The 27,464-nt window shown below is 36.8% G+C and overlaps 1 protein-coding gene across 1 annotated transcript in view; it reads left to right on the top strand.

Moving 5' to 3' along the window:
- Positions 1–7,758: 7,758 nt before the first annotated feature.
- Positions 7,759–27,464, top strand: part of Dus2 (Dihydrouridine synthase 2) — a 74,068-nt gene continuing 54,362 nt past the window's right edge. Inside the window, exons 1-3 of the mRNA XM_090369537.1 lie at positions 7,759–7,997; positions 19,355–19,400; positions 21,599–21,690. Coding sequence (XP_090225663.1) covers positions 7,818–7,997; positions 19,355–19,400; positions 21,599–21,690 — 318 coding nt within the window. The 5' untranslated portion in view covers positions 7,759–7,817. The remainder of the gene's footprint in view (positions 7,998–19,354; positions 19,401–21,598; positions 21,691–27,464) is intronic.

The following is a 27,464-nucleotide window of genomic DNA, read 5'->3' as shown; positions in this document are numbered from 1 at the left end:
GTATAGTGGTGTGTATAATCATCCAGGTATGTTTCAGAGGATGATGCGCGCTGCCATGTTATACTATTGTTCAAGAGTGGTTCGTTCAACACGAGAACGACAATATTGCTGGTGGCGAATTCAAACGACGGATCTGTTGAACATGACATATCTGGCGTTTGGATCCACCAACACGCACTATCGCAGATGCACGGAACGCAATTCTGGCTACAGAATAACATATTTGCTGCAATATTAAGAAGTCTTTATAGTCCGTGCCTCACCCTGTGTGTCGATCTTTGCGGCCCCACTATTAGGTAGGTGGTTAGGTTTTCACTTGACAGTGTATGTACGCACGCACACACACACACACACACACACACATATGGACTGACGCAGTTATTTTCATAAGCACACTTTGGTAATTAAATATTTCGTCTTTTATATCCTGCCAAGACGTGTTTAAATTTTTTAGTATTAGCATTAGAATTAACAGTGGCAAATGTTGCAAGAAAGCAAGCTTATATTGCATCAGACAAAAATAAAACGACACCTCTCATTTCACCTATTCATTCCATCCATAGTTTGTCTAGTTCTTCCTTGCATTTATTTAAACTATCAACTTCCACCACCCGTTAAGTCAACCACCCGCTTGCTAAAGGCAAACTTCCGCACCTCTGTTCTGCAACTGTCCTTCCTCCATTTGAATTTGTGCCTCCTCGTGTGCAATTTGAGCAAGACAAATAATCCCGTCAGCATTGAGCTTCCTCAATCCATTCAGACTTCAAACACTTCAATCAGATCAAGTCGCAGGTTCCTAGTCTCCAGATGCTGGTTTGCAGAACTGAAGCCTTTCTTACCCCTTTATTTCGCTCACAAATTTCTTTCCACGTTTATGTGTAAGTGTTTCAGCAGCCCTGTATCCATCGTAAAATGAGGCCTCCAGATCTGTATGCAGTACTCAAGTGTGGCCTGACCATTGCCTTATACAATGGTATAATCACTTCCTTATCCTTGCTGGCGAACTTTCTGTATATTTTTGACAAAATCCCATGAGCTATCCTGGCCGCCTGTATGCATTGATTGCTCAGAGAACTTCAAATCTGGCTGCACAATTACCCTCCCTGTATTTCTCATTTTATATTCATACAAGTTATTCAGACAGGATAGAAGGGGGAATCATAAATCCCCCTCCTGTCCTTTCTGTATACATTACTTCCCATATTCAAATTCTGCATCCCTTATATTTGAGTGACACCACGTCTCTGCAGTCCCAACATTGTTTGCATTTGATGTCTTGACGAGTATTTCAAATTCATTAAATTTATTTTCTATATTTCCAACAGTGGCGTAGCTACCATGTAGGCAGGAAAGACAATTGCCTCCGGGCCCGAATATGTTCTTTGCCTCCGTGCCCGAAAAAGGGTAGCTACGCTACTGATTTCCAGCATTGGTATACATGCATCTGTTCTTACCCTTAGTGACCCCTAACACAGCACACGTATTTACTTGTTTCACGATAACCCTCAGCAGTTCTTGATATTCCCAACGCCTTGCTTTCAAGGCTGCTGCTTATTCTAATAGAAGCAGTTCTATAATCACTTTCACACCTCTTCTTGTGGCTATTGTTAATCTACGAGCTTTCTAATGCTAATGTGGGTTTTACCTAATTTTGCCTTAAATTGAGGTTTTACCTCAATTTAAGGCAAAATTGAGGTTTTACCTCAATTTAAGGCAATATACTCCCACCCCTTATTTGTATTTGCGTAATAACTATAGAACAACAGTAACGGTTATTTGGGTGTGTTCCTTCCCATCTAGCTAATGGCATTGGCAGAATTTTTCCACCTCAATATTCTATAGGAGATATGGCCACCCCTAATTTCGATGCAGACTTTGCACCGCCTGTCCATACTTAGAACAATGTTGTTCATAAGTTCTTGCGGTAATATCATCCATTCCTCTGTCAGCGCAATCTTCAGCTGGTGAACGTTTTCTGGGGGTATGGACGTGCCGCAAGGTCGTCTCCCCAGAGCGTCCCATATGTGTTCGATAGGATTTAGATCGATGGAACGGGCAGGCCAATCCATACGAACATAACACTTTCCATGAGCAGCAGCCTGGAAAACAAGATGCAGGATATTTCAGAGACTGCTGGGAGTCATTGCGGTACAAGTAAACACATGGGTTGCTTTAGGGTAGCTAAGAATACGAACCAGTGCATGTATACTTGCGTGTACACCAATGCTAGGAGTTTGGTAAATAATTGATGAATTTGAGGTATTGCTCAAAGCATCAAAGATGGATATTCTTGAGATATCAGAGACATGGTGTCACACAGATATAAGGAATGCAGAACTGGAATTTTGGGAGGACAACGTCTATAGATAGGATAGGAAGAGAGGAGGGGTTATGCTATTAGTTAAGAAACACATAAAATCCAAGGAAATGAAGCCAGTCGACATCGCTGGACAGTGCAGTGTCGAGTCAGTTTATTGTGACATAAGCATTGGGAGATCAAAATTGAGAGTAGGAGTGTGCTATAGGCCTAATGACTATGATGAGTATAATAAGAAACTGTACACGGAAATAAAGTGGGCCAGTAAATCAGAGAGTCTTACAAGGGGGAATTTTAATTTCCCAGATATCGACTGGAATTTGTGTGTTGGTAACTGACACACTATCAAGGCTTTTGTGCATTTATTGGATGATTGTTTTCTACAGCAGCATGTTCGGGAGGTAACTAGAGGGACTAATACTCTTGATTAGATTATTAGTAGTGATTCTTCATGCATTAAGAATCAGCAAATAAAGGAACCACCAGGTGGCAGTGATCACAGTGTGCTGAAGTGGGATTACTCAAAGATGTAACTACCATCATGGGTAAAGGGAAGAGTTTTTGCTTTCGTAAAAGCGACTACGATGGTCAGAGACAGTATTTAAATTCTATACAGTGGGACCAACTGATGATGTTACCAACAGCAAATTCAAAATGAGAAGCATTCAAAGAACTTATCTTGGAAGCTACCAGGCTTTACATACCAACTAAGAAATACTGTTCAAGGTTTAGGCCTAAATGGATGTCATGTGAACTAATGAGACATATGGCAGAGAAGAAAAATGCATGGGATGCATATAAATTAACACGTGACACAGAAGCCTATGACAGATATAAGCTGGTCTGTAACCAAGTCATAAAGGAGATTAGGCAGGCAAAGGCAGATTATGAGAAATCCCTGGCAAAGGATGCAAAGAAAAACAGAAAAGAGTTATTTACCTATGTAAATTCTAGAAGGAAAGGGATGAATCATATTGGTCCACTGGATATTGATGGTTCAACAGTTGAGGATCCTGCTCAGGTGGCTAACAAACAAAACGAATATTTTGCATCTACATTCACACATGGGGTGTTATTCAGGAAAGGGAATGCCAGAGGCGAAGTAAACTCTGGCAGTGAGCTAGATGATTTTGTAATAAATGAGAGGAACGTGGAGGAGAAATTGTTGAGGATAAACACAAAAAAGGCACCTGGGGTGGATAGGATCTATACAGTTATATTAAAGGAGGCAGCAAAGGAAGTAGCAAACCCTTAGTCATAATTATGAGAGCATCCTTGGACTCAGGGGAGGTACCCACAGACTGGAGATGTGCAAATGTGACCCCAATTCACAAAGGAGGATAAAAGGCTGACACAAGTAATTATAGACCTGTGAGTGTACCTTCTATTCCAGAAAAATTATTGGAGGCACTGGTTAAAGAAGCACTGCAGGATCATCTGGACAAGACTTCAGTTATAGCTGGGACACAGCATGGTTTTGTTAAGGGGAAGTCTTGCCTGACCAATGTGATTGGATACTATGATGCAGTCACAAAACAACTGGATGCAGGAATAACTTTGATATTATATATTTGGATCATAGATACTGTTGCACATGGAATCCTGCTGCATAAGTTGGAGCAGTGTGGAATTGGAGGCAAATTGCTGCTATGGATAAAGGGATGGTTGAGTGGGAGAAAACAGAGAGGGATTAACAATGGACACTGCTCATCGTGGACTAATGTTATTAGTGGATCCCTCAGGGTTCAGTGTTGGAGCCATTATTATTTTCTGTATTTATAAATGATATTGATGATGGTATATCAAGCTTAATGTCCAAGTTTGCAGACGATACAAAGGTTGGCAGGGTTGCTAAGGACACTACTGCCGCTATGCTGCTGCAACAGGATCTGGAAAGGTTGAGGAGATGGGTTGAGATGTGGCAAATGAAGTTTAACATTGACAAATGTAAAATACTACATATGGGAAACAGAAACCCCAGAGCAAAGTATCAACTGTCTGGTACTGCACTGACAGTAGTCGAGAATGAAAAGGACCTGGTGGTAATTGTGCAGGCAGATCCGAAGTTCTCTGAGCAGTGCAGACAGTCTGCAAAAGTAGCTCATGGTGTCTTGTCAATGATATGCAGGAATTTTTCTAGCAGGGATAAGGAGGTGATTATTCCCTTGTATAAGGAAATGGTCAGTCTACACCTTGAGTACTGTATACAGGTCTGGAAGCCTCATAATCCCCAGGGGCTCACATCTGGTGAGTATGGGCTTGGCACACCCAGGGTCCCCAGCTGGATATCACCATTCTTCTCTTTCTTGGTGATTCCCTTCTCTCTCTCTCTCTCTCTCTCTCTCTCTCTCTCTCTCTCTCTCTCTCTCTCTCTCTCTCTATCAGGTAATTCAGAAATTTTTTTTTTTTTTGGCTGGTGCCGCATAAGCCTCAGGCTTCCTTGCACCATATGGCTAATAATAATAATAATAATAATAATTTCAAGAAGGATGTAGAGCTGCTGGAACGAGTACAGAGAAGGGCAACAAGATTAGTGAATGGAACAAAGGGTTGCTCTTACTAAGAGAGGCTTAAGTTTTGCAAATTGCAGTGTCTGGAGATTAGGCACCGGCGAGGTGATCTGATAGAGATGTATAAAGCCTTGAATGGTTTGAGCATGCTCAATGCCGATGGGATTCTTCCTGTTGCTCAGAAGAATCACCCAAGAGGGCATAAATTCAGATTGAGGGAAGACAGATGTAGGATAGATGTGCGGAAATTTGCCTTCAGTATTAGCATTAGCATTAGTAGAGGCATTTGATGCAAGAAAGCAAGCTTATGCAGCATCAGCCAAAAAAAATAAATAAATAAAGTAAAATAAATAAATAAAAAATAACCACTTCCACTTCACCCCTCTGTTCGTTCGAAATACCTGTCCAGCTGAGCCTTAAACTTATTTAGGCTATGAACTTCTACGACAAGGGATGGAAGTCTCTTCCATCTACCAACCACCCGCTGGCTAATGGCAAATTTCCGCACATCTATCCTACATCTGTCTTTCCTCAATTTGAATTTATGCCCTCTCAGGTGATTATTCTGAGCAAGAGGAAGAATCCCATCAGCATTGAGCATGCTCAAACCATTCAAGGCTTTGTACACCTCTATCAGATCACCTCGTTGGTGCCTAGTCTCCAGACACTGTAATTCGCAAAACGTAAGCCTTTCTTCGTAAGAGCACCCCTTTGTTCCATTCACTAATCTTGTTGCCCTTTTCTGTACTCGTTTCAGCAGCTCTATATCCTTCTTGAAATGAGGCCTCCAGGCCTGTATACAGTACTCAAGATGTGGCCTAACCATTGCCTTATACAAGGGAATAATCACCTCCTTAACCCTGCTAGAAAAATTCCTGTATATCATTGACAAGACACCATGAGGTACTCTTGCTTCCCGTCTTCACTGCTCAGAGAACTTCATATCTGCCTGCACAACCACCCCCAGGTCCCTTTCATTCTCTACCACTGTCAGTGTAGTACCACGGAGTTGATACGTTGCTCTGGGGTTGCTGTTTCCCATATGTAGTACTTTACATTTGTCAATGTTAAACTTCATTTGCCACCTGTCAGCCCATCTGCTCAACCTTTCCAGATCCTGTTGCAGCAGCAGAGTGTCAGTAGTGTCCTTGAGAACCCTGCCAACCTTCGTTTTAGCCAGCGGGTAGTTGGTTTATGGCACAGACTTCCATCTCTTGTTGTGGAAGTTGATAGCCTAAATAAATATAAGGCTCAGCTGGACAGGTATTTCGAACGAACGGAGGGGTGAAATGGAAGTGTTTTTTTTTTTTTTGGCTGATGCTGCATAAGCTTGCTTTCTTGCATCACATGCCTCTACTAATGGTAATACTAAAAGCATATCATCAGCTGCAGTGCGATGGGGTGTGGCGTTATCATTCATAAATACGAACTCGGGGCCAATGGTACCTCTGAACAGACCCACAGAGGGAAGCATTATCTGAGTACAGTAGTGTGCACCGGTTATAGTACTGCCTTCCAGTATCTGGAGCTGTGTACGTCCATCCAAGATAACACCACCCCCAGACGAGAACACCTCGACCGCCATATCGATCCCTTTTAGTGATGTTTGAGAGGTGATATTGTGTGCTAACCTCTCGCGAGATTAGCTGATGTCCAGAATCGCTGCTGAGACTGAATCTACTCTCATCAGGAAAGAGTACCTTAAGTAATATTTGGTGGTTGTAACCTTTAGAAATAGTGTTGTTCCATAAGTTTTCACACCAGTGTAGTACTGTAATGTTTTTATAGTAAATTTTTAGTAAGAGTTTTTATTTAAATAAGTACTGTACTCTTTGATCCAGAAAGTTTATTAAACGATAAATGACTTGTAGCTTTCGTTGTTAATGGACCCCTTCATCGGCAATTTTAACAGGATAAAGACGTTAGAGACTTAATTTTAACGAATACAGAGTTGTGCGTGCATGAGATTAAACATTCAACTATTAGGTTGCTGCTCATTGTTGTTTCACGGACGTGTGTTGTTTTGCTGCTAGCGTTTATCCAGTTTCATGATAGTTGCCTCTAAGACTCCTGTCTTAGCCTTGTGCATTGCAATCGCGGAACACTTCTGGTCTGCCTATCATGACCTTAATCCCAAGCTCGATTATGAAGTGATTGACCAATTCCGACAATTTCGATTTCGCCTCTGGCTAGAGTCACCTAACATCTTGTGCAAATCAAGAACTATGAATCGCTCCAAGGGAACAAGGCTACACCCTATTCTAGAGGCAACTATGTTGAAACTGGATAAATGTATGCCCCGGGGCCCCTCAAATAGTGAGCATGGGCTTGGCGCACCAGGGTCCTTAGCTGGATATCATCATTCTTCTCTTTCTTGGTGATTCCTTTCTACTTCTCTCTTTCTCTCTCTCTCTCTCTATCTCTCACAAGGAAACTTGGAAATTTTTTTTGGCCGGTGCAGCATAAGCCTCAGCCTTCCTTGTACCATATGGCAAATAATAATAGTAATGATAATAATAACGCTGGCAGCAAATCCACACACGTGCAACAACAATGAGCAGCAACCTAGTAGTGAATGTATAATCTGATGCACGCATCACTGCACGCACAACTCTGTATTCGTTAAAATTTTGTCTCTCCTGTTAGATTTGCCGATGAAGGGGTCCATTTAACCCCAAAAGCTACACGTAATTTATCGTTTATTAAACCTTCTGGATCAAACAGTACAGTACTTATTTATCGTCATGGAATCGAGTACTACAGGCCCATTCACCTACAGTTATTATTATTTTTTTAATAAATATTTTTATTACGTAACAAATCATGAGGTGGCGTGGTTTGTCAAAAGCTAGCAATATGGAGTGCGACGTGGCGTGATGTTCCGATATAATCATGTATTGTTTTTATAATATCATTTCTTTGACAGAACATGCCGTTATGTTGGTATCCGTGTGTATTGTTATTGAAGTAATGTGAATAATTTATGTAAAATGGGCTTGGGACATACAGAGGAAGATAACAATCAGAAAGTAACTGAGCATAAAACTATGATACCTGAAAAAAAACTGAACTACTACGATAAACTCATTTTAGCACCAATGGTTAGAGTGGGTACTTTACCGTTGAGATTACTTTCGTTAGATTATGGGGCAGATATTGTATATACAGAGGTAAGTAATCTTTAAGATAACAAAATAAATAGATAAAAGAAATATCAATTACAGACCTGTGTTTCGAAGAAAATAACGGAGTCACTGCTTAAAGAAGCACTGCAGGATCATCTAGACGACACTGCAGTATAATTCGGTTACAGCATGGGTTTTAAGGGGAAAATCTTGTCTGACACATTTGAGCAGTATGGTATTAAGGCAAAAAATAATTTTGGGTAAAATCACAGATCTTGAGTACTAGTCCGTATTTCGGCAAACGGATAGGAGAATCTTTACCCCCACTTGCCACTGTTTTTAAATTGGGAACTGGTTTTCCGAATTTAAAGCAGTGGGATGGGGGTGATAAACACCCTACCTAAGCTAAGCACCCCCCCCCTCCGTGATGACACAATAATCAGAACGGAAACGACTTCACAATAATCACCCAATCAGAACGCGACCGTATAGATGATAGATGCATAGAGAGGCATAGATGCAAGAAAGCAATCTTATGCAGCATCAGCCAAAATGTCATTCCTCATCAAAATTTCCCATTTCATCCCTCCATTCGTTCCAAATTCCTGTCCAGCTCAGCCTTAAATTTATTTAGGCTATTAGCTTCCATAACAAAAGATGGAAGCCTGTTCCACCAATCAACTACCCGCTGGCTAAAGGCAAATTTCCGCACATATATTCTACAACTATCCTTCCTCAATTTGAAACTGTTTCCCCTCAGGTTCTTAGTCTGAGCAAGACGAAGAATCCCATCAGCATTCAGCTTGCTCAACCCATTCAAGGCCTTATATGCCCCAATCAGATCGCCTCGCAGGTGCTTATTCTCCAGGCAACTGCAATTTGCAGAACTTAAGCCTTTCTTGGTAAGAGCACTCCTTTGTTCCCCTCACCAAACTTGTCCTTCTTTGTACTCGTTCTAGCAACTCTACATCCTTCCTAAAATGAGGTCTCCAGACCTGTACACAGTACTCTAGGTGTGGCCTGACTATTGCCTTGTATAACAGGATTATGACATCCCTGGCCCTGCTAGCAAAATTCCTATGTATCATTGACAAAATTCCATGACCTGCCCTGGCAGCCCATCTGTACTGTTCGGCAAACTTCATATTTGGCTGCACAACCCCCAGGTCTTTTTCACTTTCCACTTCCCTGAGTGTAGTACCGCCCAGTTGGTACGTTTCTCTTCGGTTATTTCTACCATATGCAGTACTTTGCATTTGTCAATGTTAAACTCCAGTTGCCACTTCTCAGCCCATTTTCCCAACTGATCTAGATCCAGGTGGAGTAGCATACTGTCATTACTGTCATTAACAACCCTGCCAACCTTTGTGTCATCTGCAAACTTGGACATTAAACCTCATATATCTTCCTCAATATCATTGATAAATATGCAAAACAACAATGGGCCGAACACCGAACCCTGGGGAACTCATAACATTTGTCCACGAGGAGCAGTGTCCATTGATTACCACTCTCTGTTGTCTCCCACTCAACTATCCCTTTATCCATGTAGCAGCTATGTTAAATAACGAAGAATACGTTAAAAATTTTTAAAAATAGTTATCCCTTTACAGTAGCCAAAAATCCACCGTCCATACTGTTCTGTGATCCCAGCGCCCATGAAGACATGGAAGACTACCGTACAAATTGGAGCAGTATAGTATTAAGGGCAAGTTGCTACAGTAGATAAAAGGTTGAGTAAGAAAAGAGAGTGGGAGTCAATGGACGCTGCTCTTTGTGGACTAATGTTATTAGTGGAGTCCCCAAGGGTTTGGTATTGGGCCCACTGTTTTGTATATTTATTAATGATATTGATGGAATTTGGGCATTGCAGTTGATTAATGATATTGATGTATATTGGGCATTGCAGTTGATAAGTTTGCAAGTTTGCAGATGATACAAAGGTTGGCAGGGTTGTTAATGCAGTAATGGCGGTGTACTACTGCAACAGGATCTAGAAAAGTTAGGCAGATGACTCAGAAGTGGCAACTGAAGATTAACATTGACAAATGCAAAATACTGCATATGGGTAGAAGTAGCTCCAGAGAAATATACCAACTGTGTGGTACTAGGGTGGTAGAAAATGAAAAAGATCTGGGATTAATTGTGCAGTCAGATATAAGGTTTTCTGAGCAGTGCAGACAAGCTGCCAGAGCAGGTTATGGGGTATTATCAATGATACACAGGAAATTTGCTAGTAGGGAAAATTATGTGGTTATCTCTTTGTATAAAGCAATTGCCAGGTCACGCATTGAGTACTGCGTACAGGTCTGGAGGCCTCGTTAGGAATGATGTACAGTTGTTTGAGTGAGTACAGAGAAGGGCAACAAGATGGTGTCCTGTTACTAAGGAAGGCTTAAGTTCTGCAAATTGCAGCATCTGAAGACTAGGCATCTACGAGGTGATCTGATTGTAGTGTATAAGGCCTTGAATGGGTTGAGCAACCTCTATTCTGATGGGATTCATCCTCTTGCTCACATTACAATCTGAGGAATGACAGTGCAGAATAGATGTCTGGAAATTTGCCTTTTGCCAGTGGGTAGTTGATTGCTGGAACAGACTGCCATCTGTTGTTTTGGAAGTTCATAACTTAAATTCAAGTAGAAACTGGACAAAATTTTAGAGGATGGATGTATGAATTTTTTTTTTTTTTTCGGCTGATGCTACATAAGCTTGTTTTCTTTCATCACATGCTTCTACTATTACTATATAGGATTAAAATCAGTTTTGTTGAGATGCTTCAGCAGGATTAAGCATACCATTAGCATTAGTAAAGGCACATGATGCAAGAAAACAAGCTTATATAACATCAGCCGAAAAAAAAAAAAAAAAAAACCCTTCTCATTTCTCCCATCCACTCACTACAAATGTTTGTCTCGTTCTGCCTTGAATCTATTTAAGCTATCAACTTCTACAATGGCAGATGGAAGTTTGTTCCAGCAATAAACCACCTGCTGGCTCAAGGCAAACTTCCGCACATCTATCCTAGATGTGCGGAAGTTTCTTTCCTCAATTTGAATTTATGCCCTCTCAGGCGATTATTCTGAGCAAGAGGAAGAATCCCATCAGCATTGAGCATGCTCAAACCATTCAAGGCTTTATACACCTCAATCAGATCACCTCGCAGGTGCCTAGTCTCCAGACATTGCAATTTGAAAAACCTAAGCCTTTCTTTGTAAGAACAACTAATAACTCTACTAATTAGCATTAGTAGAGGCACACGATGCAAGAAAGCAAGCTTATACAGCATCAACCAAAAAAAAAAAAAAACTCCATTTCACCCATCCATTCACTCCAAAAATTTGTCTAGCTCTTCCTTGAATTAATTTAAGCTATCAACTTTCACAAAGACAGGTGGAAGTTTGTTCCACCAATCAATTACCTGCTGGCTAAAGGCAAATTTCTGCACATCGTTCCTCAATTTGAATTTATGCCCCCTCTGGTTTGTAATCTGAGCAAGAGGAAGAATCTCATCAGCATTGAGCCTGCTTAACCAATTCAAGGCCTTATACACCTCAATTAGATCACCTCACAGGTGCCTAGTCTCCAGACACTAATTTGCACAACTTAAGCCTTTCTTCATAAGAGCAACCCTTTATTCCATTCACTAATCTTATTGCCCTTCTCTGTACTTGTTCCAGCAGCTCTACATCCTTTTTAAAATGAGACCTCCAGACCTGTATACAGTACTCAAGGTGTGGCCTGACCATTGCCTTATACAAGGGAATAATCATCTCCTTATCCCTGCTAGAAAAATTCCTTAATTTTTAGTTTTATTAATTAATTCTGTAGTTTTATTAATTTAGGATTTTATTTTGAAAGCCAAGAACTTTTATAGGCTAATAATACTTATAATATTGATGTGAATAATTGGAGTAATTGGTATCACATTCAAATCTTTCATTCTTCTGCATTAAAATTAGTATCAGAATGAAATCTTTAATTCTCATTGATGGTACACTTTTTTTTTTTTCCCCCTACCAAAATTTATGGTAGAAAGAACTATGACCTTCTACATGTTTGTCACTACCACGGATTTTGGTACTAGTGTTGATCCAGCATCTATGACATCTTCCGTGACATCTTCTAAATCAAAAAGTGGCATAGCATGTGATACAACAATCATGGGGTCTACCAATTAGAAACCAGTTAAGAACACATAGAAGATCATGACACCTTCTAGTGGCATGAAGCTCTGGCCCTGTACCCAGTACTAGAACTTTGCCTTAATCTGTTACTGTGAAGTACAGGGCAGAGTTTATTTTCATGTCATCATAACTGACACACGATCCAGTGGTTCCATGTGTATTTCTCACTTAGGCTTGGGTCATCTTCGCTTGTACATGAACATCTCTTGATTGTCTTTGTTGTTTGTGCTCCGGAAGGCTAGTATCCTTTGTTATTATAGTTTATCATGAGTAATTGTGATAAAAGTGAATATTTTTATAGTTAATGACATTTGTAAAGATAATGAGATTGTATTCATTATGTTCAAGGTTTAGTTAATTCAACAAAAGTATGCTGTTTGCCTTTTGAGTGATTGCATAGCTTATTATCTATAAAAAGATCTGAATAATTTGTTCATTCGGTAGTTGATAACATACATACTGCTTGTGTTTTATTTTGTTAGGCAATTTAATGTCCTGAATGCTATACTAAACAGTCAGTTTTAAGAAATGGACAGCTTTGGATTATTACCAATATTTCAAAGATATTTTTCCTGGAAGCTGGTCAGTATCCATTGCATCAGGAGGAATAAGATGAGAAACATTATCAAAAGCAAATCATCATACTAGGGATTTAGTATTAGTAGTGAAAATGATGCAAGAAAGCAAGCTCATAAAGCATCAGCCAAAAAGAACTTTTCTACATCACCTGTCCATCCCCTCCAATAATTTGCTTAGTTCTTCCTTGAATTTATTCAAACTACCCACTTCCACAAAAACAACAGATGAAGTTTGTTCCATCAATCAACCACCCTCCAGCTGAAGGCAAACTTCTCTACATCTGTCCCGTAACCATCCTTGCTCAATTTGAATTTATGCCCCTTTATGTGTGTGTATTCTGAGCAAGAGGAAGAATACACCTGAAAGGTGATCTGAATAAATACTTTATTCAGATCACCTTTCAGGTGCCTAGTCTCCAGATGCTACAATTTGCAGAACTGAAGCCTTTGTTAAGCAGTATGAGCAAAAATTAATTCTTGCAGAACTGAATTTAGGGAATAAATGTGGATTTTTAGTATTTATGAAGTAGAATATGAACTAGGCTTCAGAACTTTCATGGAACAAAGAGACAGCTCCATTTTACTTCCTGTTATTAGCACTGTGATAGTCATTATTCACCTGATAAAAATTGCACGTATATTATTGAATATACATACTGAAAGTCTCAATTACAGGAGCTCATGCTACTAACCCCATTGAAAACTTTTGGAAAAGAGTGAGGGTGGCATTCAAACAAATGAATAAAACTTCAAGGTTAATGTTATTTGGATGAATTTATGACAAGAAAGATATGGTAAAAATATTACATTCAGCTTCCTGTAATCTTATTTGCTACATAAGGGAAATCCCAATTAACATGCTGTGCTATGTTGTTGTTAACTCTCATGTGTTAGCTGAGAATAAAAATTTTGTAGACCTTTGGACTATTTCATTGCTCGTTTATCCAATTTAAATCATATAGGTCAATTGTTTTCTCAAATTATTTGTCTTATTTAGCATTCATTTTCTAAAATATAACTTTCAAAAGCAAATAATGTTTCATTTTACACTCATTGTTGAGTTAATTTTTTTTAATGCTCTTTAGGAAACATTTTATTTATTTATTTTTTTTCAAAAGTAAAGAAAAATCTTTATGTTGGTGTTCATTGCATAATGATACTTGTTTTAGAAACATGCTTTCAGAAGTGTATTAATTAGTAATAATAATAATAATGCAATATTGTTTTGGAGGGGAAAATGCTGCAACTAAACACCATTAAAATTTGGGCATGTAGCTTAAGTGATTGGAAAGATTCATTGTGGCATGAAAATAAGCTCCACCCTATATTTGCAAGTAAAAGATTACCAATACTGTACATATATAATAATTATAACTAATAATATTATTAGCATTAAGTATTTATAATTATTACATTTGTTCATTCTCCTCTCCCAGATTCATGTTATTCCGTTATCATAATTGGAATAAAAGTGCTGTATGTGTAGTGTAGTGAAGTGAAAGGAAATACATTAACATGTGCAAAGTAGCAATTCAAGAGTACATTAGCCAGAATATAACACCAGGTGAAATGAAAGAGGCTAAAATTTAGGACAGGATGTGAAATCCAGTATCAAGACATGAAACAGTAAAATGAAATAAGCAGAATAAAAGTAACTGATTAATCAAATTAAACACCATTATATCATGAGGAAAATTATTGCAACTACAATAAGTTGAGCTTGTTTGGTGCTACTGATGCTTTTTGGTCATTTTGAACTTGTTTGGTGCTCTTAACAGCTTATCTTGTAAGGTAGCAGTAGCACAAGCAGTATAATAGTGTTTAATTTAACACTATTATACTCATTCATAACACTACACTACTCATGTTTTATTTAAATAATAAATATTAAAAAATAAAGTAAATTATGTAAAATAAATAAAATAAGTATAATAAACAATTCCCCTTGACTACTCTAACAGTGCAACCTGTTAAGAGTAGTCAATGGGAATATATGGCTTCTTCTATCCAGTAAGCTACTAATTTTGCCTTTTTCAGCATGTTCATATTTGTCAGACTATTTCAACCCCTGCTGCATACTAACCCTGTTAACCAGCTGGTATAAATTGATTTATTTTTAAATACTTGCATAACTAGTTGACCTCGACCATTGTCATATCTGCTGATTCTCAGGATTTATGACAGAGAATCCATCCCTTTAAACTTATTTGACTCTTCTTCATCACACTGGGTTGGTACCATATAGTTTCTCTGTCTTTTTTTTTTTTTTAAAAACACCATTTATTTGTGTCTTTATCTTTTTTGCAAAAGATAACTGTTAAAATTGGAATTTTAAAAATATTCTGCAAATTTTTTTTTCTTAATTTTGCTAAAGAATGTAGCCATGGTAAACACCTGAGAAAAATAGTTTGCCATAATTATTCAAGTTATCTGTAAAAAAAAAAGGTGCAAATTTTATTTTACAGGTTTTCATATCCAGTGTAATAACACATACATTACCCAGGGATGATATCCTTTCTCAATATTATTAAAGATTTGTTTTCAAAGAAAACAAATTACACATTTTCATCTCCTAGCTCATGTTGCCAATAGGCTAGAAATATCAGCCAAAACACTGCCTTATCCTGTCAATAAATTAGTAAAAGCCACCATCCTTACCAAAAGACCAATGAGAGACAAGCAGAGAGACAGCACACACAAATGTCAAAACAAGTTGATGTAGTAGAATAATGTGGGCTGTTTAATACATGAAAAAAAAAACAAAAAAAAAAAAAACCAAGTTTACATGTATTGTCGAGGTGATTTATATGCCAGTACTATTCAAAGGAGTGTTACAACTGAAATATTTAATACACTCATAGCAAGGACTGTTATGACTTTATGAATAAATTTGATAAATTATGGACGCCAGCTGACTACCTAATTTTTACGATCAACGTATTTCCTTGCAGCAGGTGAAAGTTTGCCAGCCCCACATAGAATTCATAAGTAGTAATCTATCCAGCTGGGTTATCAGAAGCATTAAGTTAAATATTATTTAACATTAACTTTAATATAATTGTATTTAGAAAACCTGTTCATCATCTAATAATGCTGTTTGGAGAATGAAGTTTTTTGAACCAAATTGAAATGAACCAATTTTGCAAAAAAAAAAAAAAAAAAGAAAAAAATTAGGCAAGCTAATTTTTAAAAGTATATGCATTTTATCAGTGAAATTTAATTTATAGTGTAGTATGGACTTTAAAAAAGTTCCTGCTTTTTCTGAAAAATCTTTTTTTCTGCTGAGAATCCTGCTTTCTTTTTTTTTTTTTTTTTTTTTTTCTTTTTTTTTTGCAGAAAACCTGTTTCCCCCCCCCCCCCTCTGCATTGGCCAAAAAACAGGTTTTCTGTAATACCCATTTTCAACCAATACCCAATCTCCAGCTTTTTGAAAGTCAAACGTTAGCAGTTATGCACTGTTAATGCATTTTGCATTTACTTTTCTATAATAATAATTTATTATTTATTTTCTTATTCTGTACAGGAATTAGATAATGATGCTACCATTGTAGTGCCATTATCTGATTCCTGTACAGAATATGAAAACGAATAATAACTGAAAGATAATATACAGTAAATGCTTAATGAAAAAAGAAATATTTAAAATTTGGTTTACTAAATTCTAATAATAAATATATATAAATATCTGGTATTATTAATCATTTCATATCTAAATAGCTATATACGATCATAGGAGAAGATGAGGGCAGATAAAAAAAATATCTAGATTTGGTTCTTTCTAAATTTAGTTGTAATGTTCATGTACTTATGCTTATCCAAAGTGACTAAATAAACTTACATAACTTGAGTGGAGTCTGGCCTACAAACCAATTTCTAAAAAGTGTTCTTGTTTATACTCTGGTGCAAACACCAGGTCAGAGAAATTTACAATTATTTCAACAGTGAATACAGTCATTAACCATATTTAGCAGTTACGTGACAGGCTTGAACCATGGTCCACTCAAATGTGTGTACATTACTGCACTTTTGGGTTTGACCACTTGACCACCTATTTTTGTATTTGGTTGGTTAGACATTCAGTGGTGGCTGAGTATTGTCATTTCCCCATTCATAATTTACTCAATAATGGATTGTTTTTAATGATGCAAGTGAGAGGTTGCATCATTACATCATATTCATTGTTCGTGTTCACATATAACAACCCCGTGCCGTCACCTTTGGTTATTTTATACACAAAAAATTTTAAGATATCTGATAACAAAATGAATAGTTCTTAAATGAACTCCCCTGTATGTGGTGTCAGACCTGGCACCATGTAGTTTTGCCACTGTATTCAACTTTAACATCTCATACTTACACAATTTGGGCACTTCCATAGCCAGGTGGGCAGGAGCAGTAGTGTATAGCATAAGCTTCTTGATTAGACCGGGGTTCGAGCCCATGACCACCAAATATGGAGGATGCGGTCAGGAAGTGATCACTGCATATCCCCAGAGCAATATGGCCTTAGTTGCTAATGCTCCTAAAAACCAAACAACAACAACTTACACAGTTTGATAAATAATAAAGTATGATACATGCATGTGACCACAGTCATCAAGTGTGAACTAAGAATCTAAAATTAAAAATAGGCTCTGTGTAATTTTTTTGCAAGATTCTTACAGTTTAGAAATATTGTAAACAAAGAAAACAAAAAAGAAACTGAAAATTAAACAAAAGTAAAAAAAAAAAAAAAAAAAAAAAACTGACTGAAAATACTCCAAAACAAAGGTGAATTCTGAAAACAAAAAGTAAAAAAATAATAATAATAAAATAAAAAATATATATAGATGGAGTAGAAGCAAAATACAGTACAGGCAGTTGTCAATATATGTCATTCTAAATTACATCATATTTAATTTAAATTCTAAATATAAAAACTCACTTCTCTCCCTTTGTCAAGATGTATTGAAATCTTAACACAACATTGCCTGCTTTTGACAGTGCATCTGGCCATCCTTTTAATAATATTGAAGATCTGAATGGCAACATACAAGTCGTTTTCATGCCAACAGATATTACCCCTTTGTTGCAACTGATAGACCAATGGGTGATAAGTTACATTTAAAGCCTATTATTTTCAGTAGATATGTGACTAACTGATCACCAAGATGGACAGCTAGGACTTTCCTGGAGTGAATATAATATTAAGAAATACATACATGTATAATATTGTGTTGTAATTTATGCTATGATGAATGGCATGCTTCCCTTTGCATTGCCCAAGAGATTGCCTGACTCCAAAATCTAGTTACAGATTGTGAATTAACTTCAAAGTGGACATTAGTAATGTAATGCATTATGCAGTTTCTCCTGGAATTGCACAGTGCTGGGGCTGGAGTAATCAAAGAGGATCTAAGTTGTAGCAGCAAAGGATAAGAGTGCAGGAGGAAGAGAAAATGCAGCCAGCACCACAGATAAAATAGCTGACCAAAAAGGATGCCAGAACCCTTCAATTTATTCGAGAAAGGGAATGCAATTCTCATGAATGAAGCCTAAACATGGAACAGATTGAGTGATCTTTTACATTGCTTTAAAGAATTATATCAAGAGAAGAAACAAAATTTTGTTCATACTTCTGTCGTGGGTTTCTTAAAATGTGAATAATTTGATGTGACTAATACAATTTATATAATAAATGTTTACATACATAGTACAATATATGCATTTTTTTTATTGCTTTCCTGTTTTAATATTGATTTGTTTAATTTTCTTTTTTAATGACCAGTTTGTGAAGTGGCAAGTCCAAAAATTTGACAACTATAACACATCTTCCCTTAAATGTACATATGCAAAAGCATGCCTGATATTATGTAAATTAATATACTTCATAATTTAATAGATAGGAACACATTACCAACATAACTCAGTGGCTACCTGTATTATATTATGCAGTGAACTAGAAAACACAATTTCTGACAAGTTTTTCACTCTAAAATACAGTGTAAATAATAAATAAGTTTTCTCTTTATTAAAGAAACCAGTTCAAATATCTAAGAGCAGATATACTATCTGAATAGCGCTCTTTAAGAAAAATTAGAAGCAAACAAGCTGCATGAAGCTACATATTTTCAACTATAATGACTTGTAGTTGAAATTTATTCAAAACAAACATTTTAAGATGTTTTCACTTTTGATTTATAATAAAGCTTTCTTCCAATTTTGTTGTAAAGCTCTTGCTAATGCTGAGTTTTTTTTTTTTTTTAATAATTTGGCATGGCCATATAGGATCAAGGGAGTTTAAAATTACAGTGATTTAAAGAATACAATATAGTTTTATTCAAAATTATACTGTATTCCTATAATAATTTTAATTTTTTTGTGAATGATGATTGTGTTACAAAAATACCCTTGTTTATTGGATAGAGAGTTTGATCTAAATGATTTAAAGCATTTTGAACAAACTCTCTCTTTGGTTTAATGATTACTTATGTTTGATTTAAAGTATTACTTATGTTAAAGCATTTTCTGTCCCTGCATATGAAATTCTTTAAAGATTTATTAGCTGTTATTTTCAATAGTTAATAAGTAGTGACAATTCATGAGTAATCAATAAGAAAATTAAATAAATCAAATAATCGTTTTCCTCATTTTTCAGGAGCTGATAGATTTTCGCCTTCTTAAATGTCAAAGAATTGAAAATCGTAAGTATCTCTTTCTTACTTAACAGAAAGATGAATTTAAAACTTTGGCAGCTAGATTTAAATGGAAATGGATAAGCTCCTAGTTTTTATATGTTGTATATGTTTTAAACTTTTAGCTGGATACTTGATCACTATTTCAAACAAAAACGTTCTCATGATTAGTCACTAACAAATTGACTATTCTAAAGCATGAGCCATTTTTAATAAACATACATTGAGTGGAATTAAGCAAATGGAATTAAGTGGAATTGGCAAAGGACAAAGCCCTATAACAATATTATTAAGCAGGGATATTAAGATGATAGTTGGATGACTCGAGCATATTGACATGCTAATTGAAATGCACCATAGAATAAGAGTGTGTGAAAAAGATAATACAAAATAGATGTTAACTGTAGAGCATGGGTTTAAAGAAAATCTGGAGAAATGCCATTAGTATTAAAATGGCAGAAATACAAGGAAGTCAAGCTTATTTTCCATCTGCTGTATAAAAAAAAAATAAAATAAATAAATTCTTTATTGCTAATAAGTACAGGACATGTACTAGAGACAATAATACTCAACACGGCGACATGGCCAGGAGTTTTACATTATAAATGAAATTAATTGGCAAAAAGGAAAAAAATTACCGTTACATGGAAATCAAGAGTTACAAACATGTAAATTGTAATAATGAAAAATGAGGACTAAACGTCATATGGAGGAAATTATCCCAGTTCCACAGATGGAATCCACTCGAGGAGCATGTGACGGTATTTGTAGTCGGTAGCTAATTTCTGAAGGTCGACTCCAAGACGGAGTAGTGCCTGAATTTTGGGGAGTGCCTGGGCAGGTAGGAACCGACTACACAGTTTCAACCGGTTGTATTTGAGGATTAGTGTGGGCTCTGACCTCAAGGATGGCGTAGGATTGTGCCACTGACAAAAATCCCAGATGTTTGGGGCGTTTATTACTCCTGTGTACATTTTTACTGAAGTCATTAAACGCCTGCTGTCAATTAACCTCCCCTTAAATGTCCCCTTATATTTTATCTACTTTGAGATATTTATTTAATTCCTCTCTAAATCTCATACATAAACTCTCTTGAGTGTACATGGTTAGGTGATAACTTGTTCCAGTAGTTGATTACTCTCTAACTATAGGCAAATAGGCAAATTCTCTTTGATTCTGTCTACAGCTATCTTTCCACATTAATTTGAGTTTGTTTTCCTATTTGTGTCATCATAGAAAGAGAAAATATGCCCCGTCATTAAGTTTGCTCAGTCCTTTTAAGACCTTAGACTTGATTAAACTTGATTAGATATTCCCACGCCCTAGTTCCAGACTTACAAAACTGGAGTTTTTTCCTGTAAGAATATCTCTTTTCATCCATAACTAGTCCTATTGCTCTCTGTTGTACCCTTTCATGCAAGTTAATATGGCGCCTCCATAGCCAGGTGGGCAGGAGCAGCAGTGTGTAGCACATGCTTCTTGATTAGACCGGGGTTTGAGCCCGTGACCGCCAAATATGGAGGATGTGGAAAGGTCAGGGAATGACCACCGCATATCCCTGGAGCAATGTGGCCTTAGTTGCTAATGCTCCTAAAATCCAAATAACAAACAAGCAAGTTAATATTCTGTCTGAGATGGCGCCTTGAGATCTTTGTATAATATTCAAGATGTGGTCTGAACATTGAAATTTAACAAAAAGTCTTTTAACATAAGATGATTTTAGAGTTTTGATCACTATATAAAGCACTGAATAGGATTCTTATATACAATCTTTATATCTTGCAGTAGAACGAACAGAACAAATGGACGAATGTAAAGGACAGAAATTGCAATCACTAGCTTTATGAAGGGACCAGAAAGCATGATATCTGACTGTGCATGTATTTATTAGTATTTGAATTTTAGATTTCTGTAATATTAATTTATTTCCAAGTTTGTGTCATATTAGTGATACCTGTATTACTAGATTATAACAATCTTAATATTTTTGGTCAATATACCATATTCAAAATTAATTGATTAATATACTGCTTGTTTGGAAGTTTTTTATTCTAATTTTAAATGTAACCTTAGGCCTTCTGTCACTGATACAATTTCTTTGGACAAAATTCTTCAAATTTTCTAAAAAAAATTTTTGTGCTGATATGGTATCTGTTTCAATCAAGACATCAATTCAAGAATTATAAATAATTTTTTTTCTTTGCTAGGTATATTGGATACTATAGACTTTATAAGTCATGATCAGGCTGTTGTCTTTCGAACTTGTGAAAAGGAAAGAAATAAAGTTGTTCTTCAAATGGTATGTTTTTTATTATTTGGCAGGCAAAAAAATTAAAGTTTTCTTAAGAATAATTCAAGAATTATAAATCATTTCATTGTTATTTCATAGTATACTGTTATATTTTTAAAATGTTCTGCTTTAGTTAGGCATTCCTATATTGTCATTTTTCATACAGAAGAGATTAAGCAGCATCATTCTTAACACATTAAATATTGGTGTGTTGTTTGTAATTTTCATTTTATTAAATTGAATTCCTAGATATTGGAAAAAAAATAAATAAAAGGTATCTGTTTGAATAAAAAGAGTTAGACATCTTACAAAACTGTTATATTCCTGCATATGCCTAAACTTGCTGAGTGAAGTTACTAGTAGCCAGTACCCTTGAAACTTGTGATTGCATATTGGCTTAGGTGAGATTGTATGTAAGATGGGTTTATTGAAATTGGCTCTTTAAGGGTGAGTGACAGAATAAGGGAGTTTAGTAATGGATCCAAAAATGTGTCTTGAACTTGCTCTTTTATAGCGTCAAGTAAAATTTCAGCAAAGCAGTTCAAATGAGAAAGTAAAACATAGAATAACAAAGAAGGAAAATATAGGATAATATTTTTGATGAATTTCAACAGTTGACTATGCATGAGAGAGAAATGGCCTACTTCAGGAAGCTTGTGCACTTTGTGTTGGGTGCTCTGAAGTTCAACACTTCTAAGCCTCAAGTCAAACTTCAAATTTTGCAGAAAATTTTAAACTTCTATTAGGCAAATTCTAGGCATATCTTTCAAAATTGTTGGACACATTTTTCTTGATGTCTTCAGGTACCACTAGTACCTGAAAACATCAAGAAAAATCTGTCAAACATTGAAAAAAATGAAAGAAAAGCATGAAGCTATCTTCTCCATAATATTAACAAGAAATTATGCTATCTGACCTGTTCTCATCTGCTTCCTGGTGATATCCTTTGTCTTGGCATTTGAAGAAATATATGCATATTCCTCAATTCTCAAGTGATAGCTAATGTACTGTGTGTAGAACCAAATGTCTGAATGACTAAGTTTCAAATATTTGTGGGTCAATGAAGTGGAGTAAGTGAATTTAGTTAGAGAAAGTAAATTGAAAATAATTAAAATAAAATTAGTCCATTACTGATGTCAGTAATAGTCTGTTAGTATATCCAGCTGAAAGTAAAGAATAAAATATAAATTTTATTGAACATAATGTATCTGTAACATAAGGTTCTCCTGTAAACATCAAAACACAGGTTCACAGGAACTTCATGGGTTATGTGGGTGCACTAACTGGAAAAGTTGACAGATATCCATAGATGTGTTTTATGAAAAATTTATTTTCTTCCTGGATTTCAATCAAGTACACATTACATTTTTCCAAAAATGGACCTATGAAATTTATCAGAAAGTTCAAAGCTGCTGTTAGGCAGCTGTGGTTCTGTTCATATTTAGCTCAGAAACCAGCATACTCAACCTTCTATGGTCTGGTACTCAGTATGCTCTCTGGTTTTGGCTTTGTTTTTTTCTATTTGAGAGTGGAAACTTTTATCTGTTTTTTTAAAATGTTTTATATTAATCCTCCTAATTGCTAAAAAAAATATTGCAAATGTGCAGCTTACTTGAAGATTAATTTTTTTTCATATAATTTTCTCGAAATGTATTAGGTACAGGTGCAGCTAAGGGTAGGACATCTGTTCTGGGTGCAGCTTGAATGAGAATAACTGATACTTCCTATATTAGAGTAAGCCTGTATATTCAGCTTGAATTGACATCATCATAATCAGTGACTGTTAGTTGAGCAGGAAATACCCAATATATCAATACTTGTATTCCAAATAAATATCCAATATTTTTCGTATTGTATTGTGTTGTATATGTTGATTGATATCAGTTGGCATCTACTTAATTTTCACCATTATTTGTTATCAGCTGTAATTTTTTTCATCCTCTTTTATTTTGTGAAATGTGGAAGGAAATGTGTTTACGGCTCAAAGTTATGACATCCTCGAGGTGTTATTGGGCTTTGTTGTAGGTGTTAGGTGACACAGACAAGGGATGCACTTCTAAGGACTTTCTCTTGTGAAAATATGTCTAGAATGCCTCTCTGTAATTTAAGTAACAATTTTTATAGATGGCAGAATTTCTCGACCAAATCTCTTTAAAGGTGAGAAAGGATCCAAATTGAAAGTAAAATACAGTTCATACATTTTTTAAGTTGATAATTTAAGTAAGTAACTTTTACCAGACCAGTAAATGTAGTTAGAAAGAAAGTGCTGTTTCTTCAGTTATGCAATTTGAAACATCTGAATTATGTAACAATTTGCACAGGAAGTACATTTCTGGCGACACCCCCCCCCCCCAGATATACCTGTGTCTGCTATTAAATTAGAGGCAGATCTAGGTATATGTGTGCCTGGGGAAGGTCTATATGCACTCCCTAACAGTGATATAAGTAAAAGTTGGTCAAATGGAGCAGCTTGAGAGAAAGTGGATGCAAAACACACACACAGGTTTGTGTGAACTGAAACAGGGCATACTTTTAATGACTTGTCTGGCACATAGTTGGAGAGGACAGAGTGGTTATCAATGGGTACTGCTCCTCTTAGACTAATGTTATTAGTTCAAGAGGAGCAGTACTCATTAATAACCACTTTTTCATCCTCTGTAGCAGAGTCCGTCAAGATTGAGTACTGGCCCATTGTTGTTTTCTGTGTTTATTAATGATATCGATGAAGGCATATCAGGCTTTGTCTAAGTTTTCAGATGATACAAAGGTTGACAGGGTGGTTAATTATAGTAATCAGGGTATGCTACTGCAATAAGATCTAGACAAATTATGTAGGTGAACTGAGAGTGCCAATTGGAAGTCTAAAATTGACAAATGTTAGGTACTTCATAATTTCTAAAATGTCTTAGGGTTAGTTGCGCTGTCAGATATTGAAGTTCTCTGTGTAGTACAGACAGACTGTAAGGACAGTTCTTGGGGTTTTTCAGTAAAATACAAGAATTTTGCCAGCAGAGAAAAGGTGATTATCCCATTTTATAAAACAGTTGTTAGGCCTCATTTTAGTAAGGACGTGGATCTGTTGGAATGGGTGCAGAGGAATAGCAAGATTAGCGAGAGGAACAGAATGGTACTGTACTCAGTTCTGCAAACTGCAGCACATGGAGGCTATTACCCTTGCCAGAGATCTGATCAAGACTCCTGCAAGGAAATCTGATTAAAGTGTGTAAGGAAGTGTTTTCTGATTGAAGTGTGTAAGGTAGTGTTTGAATGGATTGAGTAAGCTTAGTGCTGATGGAATCCTTCCTCTTGCTTAGACTATACACATGAAGGGCTTAAATTCAAACTGAGGAAATATAGTTGCAGGGTAGATGTGCAGAAATTGCCTTCAGCAGTTTATCATTGGAACAAACTTCGATGTGGTGTTGTAGAGGTGTGTAGTTTGAATAAATTCAAGGAAGAACTAGGCAAACTAATTAGAAGCAATGGACAGGTGATATGGAAGGTGTTGAATTTTTTTTTTTTTTTTTGGCTGATACTTTTAAGTTTCTTATGTAGCTATGCCTCTGGCATCAGATCATTCCTGAAAAATGAAAAAAAATTGTTTTTTATATATGCAAAAAGTACAGTTGAACTTGGTTATAACGAGCATCAAGGGGCCAACAAATTTCCTTGTTGTAACCATTACTCATTAGCATTAGCATTAGTAGAGGCATATGATGCAAGAAAGCAAGCTTATTCAGCATCAGCCAAAAAAAAAAAAAAAAAAACACCACTCCCATTTCACCCCTCCGTTCGCTCGAAATACCTGTCCAGTTGAGCCTTAAATTTGTTTAGGCTATCAACTTCAACAACAAGTGATGGAAGTCGGTTCCACCAACCAACCACCTGCTGGCCAAAGGCAAATTTCCGCACATCTATCCGACATCCGTCCTTCCTCAATTTGAATTTATGCCCTCTGAGCTGATTATTCTGAGCAAGATGAAGAATCCCATTGGCATTGAGCATGCTCAAACCATTCAAAGCCTTATACACCTCTATCAGATCACCTCGCCGGTGCCTAGTCTCCAGACTCTGTAATTTGCAAAACTTAAGCCTTTCTTCGTAAGAGCAACCCTTTGTTCCATTCACTAATCTTGTTGCCCTTCTCTGTACCCGTTCCAGCAGCTCTACATCCTTCTTGAAATGAGGCCTCCAGACCTGTATACAGTACTCAAGATGTGGCCTAACCATTGCCTTATACAAGGGAATAATCACCTCCTTAACCCTGCTAGAAAAATTCCTGTATATCATTGACAAGACACCATGAGCTACTCTTGCAGCTCGTCTGCACTGCTCAGAGAACTTCATATCTGCTTGCACAATTACCCCCAGGTCCTTTTCATTCTCCACCACTGTCAGTGTAGTACCGCAGAGTTGATACGTTGCTCTGGGGTTACTGTTTACCATATGTGGTACTTTACATTTGTCAATGTTAAACTTCATTTGCCACCTCTCAGCCCATCTGTTCAACCTTTCCAGATCCTGTTGCAGCAGCATAGCGTCAGTGGTGTCCTTAACAACCCTTCCAACCTTTGTATCATCTGCAAACTTGGACATTAAACTTGATATCCCATCATCAATATCATTCATAAACACCGAAAACAACAACGGACCCAACACTGAACCCTGAGGAACTCCACTAATAACATTAGTCCACGTTGAGCAGTGTCCATTGATTACCACTCTCTGTCTTCTGCCACTCAACCATCCCCTTATCCATAGCAGCAATTTGCCTCCAATGCCACACTGCTCCAATTTGTGCAGCAGTCTTCCATGTGCAACAGTATCAAAAGCCTTTCTAAGATCCAAATATATAATATCAAAGTTATTCCCTGCATCCAGTTCTTTTGTGACTACATCATAGTATCCAATCAAATTGGTCAGGCAAGACCTGCCCTTAACAAAACCATGCTGCGTCTGAGCTATAACTGAATTCTTGTCTAGATGATCCTGCAGTGCTTCTTTAACCAGTGCCTCCATTAATTTACCTGGAACAGAAGTTAAACTAACAGGTCTATAATTACTCGTGTCAGCCTTTGATCCTTCTTTGTGAATTGGGGTTACATTTGCACATCTCCAGTCTATGGGTACCTCCCCTGAGTCCAAAGAAGCTCTCATAATTATGGCTAGGGGTTTGCTTACCTCCTTTGCTGCCTCCTTTAATATAACTGGATAGATCCCATCCACCCCAGGTGCCTTTTTTATGTTTATCCTCAACAATCTCTCCTCCACTTTCCTCTCAGTTATTACAAAATCATCCAGCTCTCTGCCAATGTTTACTTTACCTACATCATTCTCCTTCCTGAATAACTCCTCATGCGTGAATGTAGATGCAAAATACTCGTTTAGATTGTTAGCCACCTGAGCAGGATCCTCAACTGTTGAACCATCAATATCCAGTGGACCAATCTGATTCATCCCTTTCCTTCTTGAGTTTAAATAGGTAAAGAACTCTTTTCTGTTTTTCTTTGCATCCTTTGCCAAGGATTTTTCGTAGTCTGCCTTTGCCTGCCTAATCTCCTTTGTGACTTGGTTACAGACCAACTTATATCTATCATAGGCTTCCGTGTCACCCATTAATTTGTATGTATCCCATGCATTTTTCTTCACTGCCACATATCTCATTAGTTCATCTGACAACCATTTAGGCCTAAACCTTGAATAATATTTCTTAGTTGGTATGTTAAAGCCTGGTAGCCTCCAAGATTAGTTCCTTGAATGCTTCCCATTTTGAGTTTGCTGTT

Source organism: Mastigoproctus giganteus, chromosome 1, assembly GCF_048544385.1.
Source record: "Mastigoproctus giganteus isolate SK-2022 chromosome 1, ASM4854438v1, whole genome shotgun sequence".
In the NCBI taxonomy this organism is placed as follows: Eukaryota; Metazoa; Arthropoda; class Arachnida; order Uropygi; family Thelyphonidae; genus Mastigoproctus; species Mastigoproctus giganteus.
Note: the sequence above shows the minus strand (reverse complement) of the source record. Positions and strands in the feature narration are given on the sequence as shown.